Consider the following 10,229-nt stretch of genomic DNA (forward strand, 5'->3'; position numbering starts at 1 on the left):
AATGCCACTCCCATCTTTAAAAAAAGTTCCAGAGGAGATCCGGGAAATTACAGGCCAGTCAAGTCTGACGTCGATACTGGGTAAATTGGTGGAAACCATTATTCAGGAAAGAATTAGTAGGCACATAGATGAACAAAACCTATTGAGGCAGACTCAGCCTGGGTTCTGTAAGGGAAGAGCTTGTCTCACTAACTGGTTAGTGTTCTTTGAGGGGGTGAACAAACATGTGGACTAGGGGGATCCAATAGATATTGTTTACCTTGACTTCCAGAAAGCTTTTTGATAAAGTTCCTCATCAAAGGCTCCTAAGTAAGTTCAAAAAACATGGGATAAAAGGACAAGATGCCAATGTTGGATCAGGCCAAAGGCCCATCCAGTCCAACACTCTGTATCACACAGTGGCCAGAAATACCAGTGCCATCAGGAGGTCCACCAGTGGGGCCAGGACATTAGAAGCCCTCCCACTGTTGACCCCCCCAAGCGCCAAGATGACAGAGCATCACTTGCCCCAGAGTGGCTATACCTTGTGGCTAATAGCCACTGATGGACCTCTGCTCCATATGCTTATCTAATTCCCATTTGAAGCCGTCCATGCTTGTAGCCGCCACCACTTCCTGTGGCAGTGAATTCCAAGTGTTAATCACTCTTTGGGTGAAGAAGTACTTCCTTTTATCCATTCTAACCCGACAGCTCAGCAATTTCATGGAGTGCCCATGAGTTCTTGTATTGTGAGAAAGGGAGAAAAGTACTTCTTTCTCTACCTGTTCATCTATGTTCATCTATGTGCCTACTAATTCTTTCCTTAATAATGGTTTCCACCTATTTGCCCAGTATCGACGTCAGACTGACTGGCCTGTAATTTCCTGGATCTCCTCTGGAACCCTTTTTAAAGATGGGAGTGACATTTGCTACCTTCCAGTCCTCAGGAATGGAGACTGATTTTAAGGAAAGATGCTGTTTAACATCTACATGTGCCCCCTTGCCCAGATTGTCCAGAGGTATGGGCTTGGGTGTCATCAGCATATTGATGACACCGAAGCCCATACCTCTGGGTAATCTGGGCAAGGGGGCGCATGTAGATGTTAAAAAGCATCGGGGAAAGAACTGCCCCTTGAGGCACCCCACATTCATGGGGGTGTCTTCGGGACTGCTGTTCCCCTTTCACCACCCTTTGTCCCCAACCATGAAGAAACGAGGCAAGCCATTGAAGGGCGAGCCCCTAAATCCAACCAACGGTTGCACCATCCAGCCCACACTTAACCTGGGGGTGTCTTCGGGACTGCTGTTCCCCTTTCACCACCCTTTGTCCCCAACCATGAAGAAACGAGGCAAGCCATTGAAGGGCGAGCCCCTAAATCCAACCAACGGTTGCACCATCCAGCCCACACTTAACCAGCTTATCCTCAAGGATATCATGAGAAACTTTGTCAAATGCTTTACTGAAATGTCGATACACTATATCCACAGCATTGCCAGTCAACCATTTTGGGAGATAAGGTTAGTCTGGCATGACTTATTCTTGATAAATCCATGCTGGCTACTACCAATTAACTAATTCCGTTCAAGGTGCTCACATGTGTTTCTTAATGTGTGGCAAGATCAACCTGAATGGGTGACCATTCACTAGACATGGAAAGTTAATGTTTACCTTGATAGGTCTGGCATAGATGTAAGAATGCAGATATCTTAGACAAATATATGGAGACAGGAATTAGAGGATTATTCCAAAGGTATTCCCTGACATATAGGTGAAACAGGAGAGGGGGGTGGAAACATGCAACATACTTCATTCATGACAATAGCACAGACCAGAGGCTTTTTATCCCTGCCTGCCTGTACATTTGACAGACAAAAGACTAACCATTTGGTCAGTAGAAGATGCCTGAGGCGGTGCAGAGACTTGCCCATTCTAGTCCTTTTTGGATTGAGCTGACAGGATAGACATGTGGGGGGGGGGTTGCTTGCATGGAGAATGCTTGGCAGTGCAGCCAGCCTGGAGAATTCTCTTTGACCTGAGTTTTCTCAGCCAAGATGTGGTTCTTCTAGCCTCCCAGCAAAAGCCATTGTTTAAGCCAAACCTGACTTCATAGGGCACTGCTTGTGGAGGTTCAGAGGTCGTTTTGGGGTGACTCACTCTTGGGAAAGACAGTTCGGTCCAGTACAACTTCAGGAAAGTGCCCATCCCTAATTGACATTACCCAATCCTTTTAACTGGTGGTGTTGGATGTTGAGCCGAGGGTCTTTTTCAAAGCAGATGCTCTACCAGTCCCTCCCTTGGGTTTTAAATACAAAACTGCAGTACAAACAGTACACAGCTAACAATATTCACACAACTGAAGACATCCTAAATGAATCAATATCCAAATAATTTATTCTTATAAATAAAAGACTGCCGGCTCAACAAAAATGCTTCCAATTCTTCATTAACATTGATTTGTTGTATTTACTTGTGTTACCAGAGGTCATTTCGGGGGGGAACGCGGGGGAACACAGTTCCCCCGGGTGAGGTGCAGGGGGCGGGGCACATGATGAAGCCCCGCCCCCTGCTTCTGGCCGCCCCGCTTCCGGCCCTCATTCAGCCAGGAGGAGGCAGGAGAAGAGAGAGGGTAAGTTGCTTCCTCCCCGCCTCTCCCCGCCCCTGCCTGCCTGGGGCCAGGGAGGGCCTTGGCGGGGCTTCCTCGCACTCCCGCTGCCCTTGCAGGTCCACCGCCGGGCCCCTGATGTCAGGGGGTGTGGCATATGCTAGTGAGGTATGCTAATGAGTTCCCCTAGCTCTTTTTCTATGAAATGACCCCTGTGTGTTACCCATTTCTGCTCAATCCTAAAGTTTAACTAACCATTCTGAGATGGAAAGTAAACATAAGTGGCAGCAGTACTTGGCTACAAAAATTATGTCAGCAAATTCCAGGTCAATTTAAAATACTTATGGTAATCAGTGGACCTTTAGAGTATGGCCCCATACTTAGGTTCTTTTCTTTTTAAAGAAAATTGAGTAAGCCCATTTCATTTCTGAAGATGTTTCATTGGATTTGAGCTGCAGGTATTCCATGAAAAACTTTTTTAAAAATGCTTTTAAAAAAATGAATTATGCTGCTGGCTTAATTTACTTAATCATAGGCTACCCTGTTCTGCCCCCCTTGGTCTTTATGTAAATAAATCAACTTCCAGCTAACTATTGAAGGTGATCCAGAAAAGTGATTATTACTCAAGTTTTTCTTTCTTTTTTTTCCCCAGGAGATGGTCAAGTTGATTTTGATGAATTCATGACAATCCTTGGACCAAAACTGGTGTCATCAGAAGGACGGGATGGTTTTCTAGGAAACACAATCGACAGCATTTTCTGGCAGGTAGGTGGCAAGACTCTGAAAAAACGTGTGCCAAGAAACATGTTGCTTCCCTTGACTCTGGTGGATAACAAAGATTGCTTTCAAGTTGGGAAAGGTGTTTGGGTTGTTATAGGGAAGCAGGATGCTTGCAGAGTGAAGTAATGAGAGCAGAAGGCATTTATTTAGGAAGTTATATTACAAGACATCAGTGATCCTTCTAAGCTGAGTTAGTGTGAGCTAGCTCACAGTTTTTTATGCAGTTGCCAAATTGCTCACTCACAACTTTAATGCCAGTAGCTGACAACGTAGATTTTTTGCTCACATGACTCCACAGCTTAGAGGGAGGATTGCTAGACATGGAGAAGTTATAAGCTACATGGCTGACAAGAAAAGGAGCCAGTGTATGAGAAGAGGGTTGGTTCTAGGTCTTGGTGGGCCAGGGCCCCCTTCCCTTTCCATCCCCTGTGCCCCTGCTCACTACCTCCCCCTCTTTCCCACAGCCCGTCTGCCTGCGTGCTCCTTCCCCACTGCCCACCCATGGCATCTTTACGATACCGTTCACTCACCAGCTTTCCCAAGCACTCACATGCCCTTACCCAAAGGCGCTGGGCAGTTAAAAGGAAACCATATGCAACTGGGTTTAAGGAAAGTTTGTGATAATGGCCTGCCGCCACAGAATAATGTGACCTGGTGGATTCTTGCAGCATCCCTGGTATCAAGAAAATCTCTATCCTGTTTGATTTTTTCATTCGCACCCAGGCTGTGCCCGTGGGGTGCTCTGTGAAGTCAAGAACTGCTGGGTCATTGTTTGCAGTTTTGCAGCCTGGGGAACTCTTGAGCTTGTGTCATTTACTTAACAGCTGGTGGATGTTTGTCAACTGCGCTACAGGTTAGGAAATCCCAGATGTGAATGTCATCTCTCCTGTGAGCTCACTAGGATGGCTTAGCCAGGCTGCTGTCTCTCGGCCTCACTCTGTAAGAATATTAATATTGGCCTAGTTCACAGCATGGTTCTGAGAAATGAAAACCAATAAAAATCAAAATGATTTGATTTTCACAAAGAGTATAACTGAAAATGGAGTTTACATTGCTTGCAAATGAAGGTGTTCTCTCAGCCCAGGCTCTCCATAGCAGATAATTTGCTCCTGATTCTAAATGAGTTTTCAAGTGATTTTGCATACATAGGAATGGCAGCCAGGTAACTTGGCAACATGGTAGCCACTGTTGGAAGCATGGTCACGATGTTGCTGAATTGTCAGGGGTAAATGTACCTCAGCATTATTGTGGGAGAGGGTTCCCAACACTGCCTTGGCAAACACTGAGAGATTTTGGAGAAGTGTACAAGAAGCATGGAGCTTAGGGCGGGGGGTGTGGTGGCACTTCTGGCTCCACTCCAAGCTGGTTCCCCTCGTCTCCGTGGTCTTTACGATGAAGACCAAGGGAGATTCTTAGAGCATCATTATGTGGGGGTCATTTTTTTTTCCTCCTCAGTTCCTCAGGGGCAGGAACTTTGGGTGGGGAACTAGTCATTCTCTCCCCCAGGCAGGTAAGTGGGAGGCCTGTTGTGAACAGATTGCTCACGATTTGAAATTCTTTTTTCAGAGTATGTGGTGCTTTTGCAATATGCTCAAGATTTACCAGATCAAACTACTGCTCTGACATGTCAGGTACAAGAGCACATAACATAAAATTATACTTGATCTTAATAAAGGTTTCAAAAATAATTTTTAAAAAAGAATGATGGAATACAAACACATTCAACATTGTCTCAGCTAGAGAGGCAAAACACGCAGTTCCCCCGCTCTGTACCACTGGGGGAGGGGGGGAGCATGGAGGCTGCGATCAGGGCCCTGCATTTACCCACATGCCCTGTGTCTCGTCTCATCCACTTCTCATGCAACTTTAAAAGCCATCTGGTGTGCTGGCATGCCAGTGTTGAATATGTAACAACATTGAACACATATCAGCACATTTTAGAACCCCGAAGCTCACCGAGCTCAGCCGGGGGTCATACATACTGTCCCAACTCCGACTCCCCAGGACCGACCAAGTAGTCTGCGTGGAGTCCCCCAAATGGTGGCCCCAATCCCGATCCTTGCAGCGGTAGGTTACTCCCTTCCCCAAATGCACTGGGATGGACGACACCACCGGCCGAGGGGTGGCTCCTCCAGGGCTCACAGTCATCAGCGGGGCCGTCGTCACTGGCCCTCCCGTACCCATAGTCGTTAGGGGGAGGACGGGCACCGCCGTTGTGGGCACCGTCGTGGGCACCGTCGTGGGCACCGTGGTAGGCACCGTAGTAGGTACCATGGTAGGCACCCCAGTACCACCAGAACCGCTCATCCCGGTTAGGAGAGACTTGGGCCGATGGACAAAAAGGGATTCCTGACAATTCTGTCAGGGTCAACAGCAAGCAGGTCCAAACACACCCTCCTGAAAAGGCTATGTTTTATTGGAATACTAGTCTGTTGCCAAGTGGTACAGGTACATTGTCAGAAATAACTATTAGTGCAAGGGGCTCCAAAGCAAAGCAAACATGTGCGGCTGCACAAAAGTCAGGAACGAAAGGAAAGAAAGAAAGCATGGCAGCTAGCTGACAAGGGGGAGCTCACCACCTCCCCAGGCAGCTGATTCCACTGCTGCACAACTCTTTACTGCAAAAACATTTTTCCTAATATCCAGCCAGTACCTTGCTGCCCTTAATTTAAACCCAATATTGCGAGTCCTCTCCTCTGCTGCCAACAGGAACAGCTCCCTGCCCTCCTCTAGGTGACAGCCTTCAAATACTTCAAGAGAGCAATCATGTCCCCCCTCAATCTCTTCTTCTCCAGACTAAACATGCCCAAGTCCCTCAGCCTTTCCTCACAGGGCTTCTTGGTCTCCAGGCCACCCCCCCCCCATCATCCTTGTTGCTCTCCTCTGCACCTGGTTCATTCTGTCCACATCCTTTTTGAAGTGAGGCCTCCAGAACTGCACACAATACTCCAGGTGTGGCCTGACCAATGCAATGTACAGTAGGATTATGACATCTTGTGATATGGATGTTATGCACCCCAGTATCACATTAGCCTTTTTTGCTTATTCAAATAGAACTTTGGCCCCAGCCTAACAATGGTAGTTCTAGGGAATACAATAGCTAGTTCTAGGGAATACAAGAGCTAATGAAAACAAACTTTAGTTTATATACAAGCAGAAAGCACTCCCAAAGCCAGTGAGATGGAACAACAATTGGCAGACAGTGGAATTTCTGTGTACAGAAACACCAGTCTGTTTGGCTGGAAGGGGCTTTTGGCTGATTGACGTCTAGGGTAGCCAAGCCCTAGGTGGGACTTGAATATCTCCCAGTATTCCAACTAGATGAGAGAGATCCATTTCGCCTCCTCCCACCCATCTACCCCAACTCTGCCCTCTGCCCACCCAATAGTATCACCCCCCAAATCTCCCAGTGAATCCCAAGGCCATGTTGGGAACTTTGGTGCCCACACAGAATTCCCTCTCATTGCTTTCTAACTTTTTGAGTACCTCATTCACTTTTAGAGACTTAAGGAGAGGACATAAACCTGAACAAGTAACATTTTCTAAAAGGCATCCTCTCTCCCATGGCTTTTGTATTATTCCAGTTTTGACTAATCAGATGTTAAATAGTAGTGGTGGGTTTGGGGAAAAGTAGTAGTTTGGGAAAGAGATGATCTGTGGATTCAAATGGATACCTGAGCCAGATGGTAAGAACTAGAGAGAGGAAGGAACTTCCAGAAAAAAAGAAAGTGAAGAAGAATGTTTGGATTTATAACCCGCCCTTCACTACCCAAAGGAATCTCAGAGCAACTTACAGTCTTCTTCCCTTCCTCACTGTACAACAGACCCTGTGAGGTAGGTGGGGCTGAGAGAGCTCTTTCCAGAACTGCCCTATCAAGGACAGCTCTGACAGGACTATAGCTTGCCCAAGGTCATCCAGCAGCTGCAAGTGGGTGGAGTGGGGAATCAAGCTGAGTTCTCCAGATTAGAGTCCACCAGAGAAAGTGCCAGGGGTATAAAGCATACATGAAATGTAAGAAGGAAGTTGGGGGGGGGAGGGAAAGGAATTTGTCTTGCTGCTAATGATAGATGAGAACAGAAACACACTCAGCTTGCCTTAAAACAATCATTTCTCAGGAGCAGAGACTCACTGTGGAAACCTAGGAAAGCTCAGGGGTTTTTGGAAGAGCACTTTTTGCATGCACTCAAGGGATGCTTACAGACATGCAAACATCACTGCCCTTTGATTAGCAGTGAAAAGTACACAGACAGACGAGTGATTTCAGCTTAGTGTACTTTATTTGGTGTAGAACAAGACAACTTTAGCCGACTCGCAGGCCAGCTTATATCCCCGTGAATCCACCACCCAAAACACACACACCCCACTTCCCAATAGGTCCAAACTAGTGGCTGAGAGTCCCACAGGCTCTCAGACCGGAGCCTAGCCCTCTGATTGGTGCGGCCTAGGATCCATATCGTCCATTGTCTGTCGGAGCGAAGCTCAACGCTTGCACTTGACCACGTGGTGCCCAAGCTGACCATGCGGTCGGGTCCTGATACATTACAAGCAGTAACCTCCAACAAATAACAAACCTTACCTTTGCCAGATGAGGAGTAACTCATAGTAGGGGAGGGCTCGTTAAGCACAATACAGACCTGTCTTTCTTACAATTCATCCATCACTTCCTGCCAAGGTTTACAAGAATGGTAACTTCCTTCACTTGTATATTGGGTCAGGTTTTGAGAGGAGATCATATTTCCCACCAACTCTAGTGGGGCAGGGGGCGTGGCATCGGCTCTAACATGGAGGATGCCGAATGATTGAGCTCTGCATCCCCTTCCCGCTCCCTTGAAGCTTAATGGAGTAAAATCACAAGGGGCTGGATGCAAAAGTATGGGGAAAGCTGGCAGAGTCAAAAACAAAAAGGCTAATATCAGTACTTCAAAACTCAAATATTTTTTTCCGGCTGAGACCGTCAAAGGACTGATACAAGGAGGCTACACTTGATCTTGGCCAAAAGGCCGAGAAGCGATACAAGGAGGCTGAAGGGCAGACAACAAAATGGCGTTGGAGGAAGACATTGCAGACGCACCGCAAGACAACTTAACAAAGAAAGATTTACAAGATATCTTAAAGTCTTTAAAGTCAGAAATGCTCGAGAATATCAGTGACCTGCTGAAACCAATGGCAGATCAACTCAAAGAAGAAGAAGAAGAAGAAGAGATTGGATTTATACTCCTCCCTTCACTACCCAAAGGTGTCTCAGAGCGGTTTACAAACTGCTTTCCCTTCCCCTCTCCACAACAGACACCCTGTGAGGTAGGTGGGGCTGAGAGAGCTCTGACAGAAACGGCTCTTTTTCAAGGACAGCTCTTATCAGATCTACGGCTTGCCCAAGGTCATCCAGCCAGGTGCAAGTGGAGGAGGAGTGGGGAATCAAACCCAGTTCTCCCAGATTAGAGTCCACACACTTAACCACTGCACCAAACTGGCTCTCTCAAAGAGAAGAAGAGTAGAGATTATAGGACGTTTATGAGATCCTATGAGATGGCAGTCAAGGCTGCGAAGAGAGATTTCTACACAGCCAGGGTTGCGTCCGCTAGCTCACGCCCGGCCCAATTATTTAGGACGATTTGATCATTGACAGCTCTGCCTCAGGGCAGACAAAACAGTAGGGAATTGGATACTGGCTGCGAGGCTTTTGCGAGCTATTTTGCGGATAAAGTCTTGACGCAACAGTTGAGATAGTAAGCGAACTTGAGGCCCCTTGCGCGGCTTCACCGGGGTTGGAAAGTTTCGACCGACTCAGCTTGGAGGAAGTTGATAGGGTGCTTGCAGCTGTGCACCCAACCACTTGCAGCCTGGATCCGTGCCCCTCCTGGCTCATTAAAGCGGGCCGCGAGGGGTTTCGAGGTGCCTTGAGGGAGATAATCAACAAGTCCCTGTCAGAGGGGCGGTTCCCTGAGGCACTCAAGGAAACGATGGTCCGCCCTCTCTTGAAAAAGCCAGGACTGGACCCGGCGGAATTGGCCAGCTAGCGACCGGTGTCCAATTTGCCCTATCTGGGCAAACTGATTGAGAGGGCGGTGGCAACACAGCTGCAGGGCTTCCTAGATGACACTTCCGCCCTCGACCCATTCCAGTCCGGCTTTCGCCTTGGGCATGGAACGGAGACTGTACTGGTTGCCCTTACTGACGACCTCCGTAGACATCTGGATCGAGGCGGTGTGGCGGCACTGTTGTTGCTCGACCTGTCGGCCGCATTTGATATGGTCGACCACCAGTTGCTTGCCCACCGCTTTGCCGACATGGGGATTCAGGGGCTTGCTCTTCAATGGCTTGTCTCTTTCCTCCAAGGTCGGGGACAGAGGGTGGAATTAGGGGAGCAACGGTCCTGGAGGCACCTGCTTGAATGCGGGGTGCCTCAGGGGGCAGTTCTCTCCCCGATGCTATTTAACATCTACATGCGCCCCCTCGCCCAGATTGTCCGGAGGTATGGGCTTGGGTGTCATCAATATGCCGATGACACCCAGCTCTATCTGATGTTGGGTGGCCAGTCGGACTCCGATCCAAAAGATCTGCACCGGGCATTGCAGGTCATATCTGGATGTCTCAGGCTGAGTCGGCTGAAGCTGAACCCGGCGAAGACGGAGGTCCTGTGTCTGGGTCGGAACGGGATGGGATTGGGGCTCCCGCTCCCGGCTTTCGATGGGGCGCCTTTGGTGCCAGCTTTGGAGGTTAGGAGTTTGGGAGTGCTCCTGGACTCCACCTTAACAATGGAGGCCCAGGTGGCAACCACTGCCAAAGCAACCTTCTACCATCTTCGGCTGGTGCGGCAGTTGGTCCCCTTTCTCAGCCGCGAAGACCTAGCCACAGTGATCCATGCG

At 48.3% G+C, this 10,229-nt stretch overlaps 1 protein-coding gene across 2 annotated transcripts in view; it reads left to right on the top strand.

Annotated features, from left to right (window-relative positions):
• The window catches only part of CALN1 (calneuron 1), a 145,777-nt gene that overhangs the window by 68,485 nt on the left and 67,063 nt on the right, over window positions 1-10,229 (top strand). For both annotated transcript variants that reach the window (XM_015429214.1, XM_015429215.1), the window contains exon 3: window positions 3,235-3,347. In XM_015429214.1, coding sequence (XP_015284700.1) covers window positions 3,235-3,347 — 113 coding nt within the window. The remainder of the gene's footprint in view (window positions 1-3,234; window positions 3,348-10,229) is intronic.

Source organism: Gekko japonicus, unplaced genomic scaffold, assembly GCF_001447785.1.
Source record: "Gekko japonicus isolate JY-2015 unplaced genomic scaffold, Gekko_japonicus_V1.1 scaffold3172, whole genome shotgun sequence".
Taxonomy (NCBI): domain Eukaryota; kingdom Metazoa; phylum Chordata; class Lepidosauria; order Squamata; family Gekkonidae; genus Gekko; species Gekko japonicus.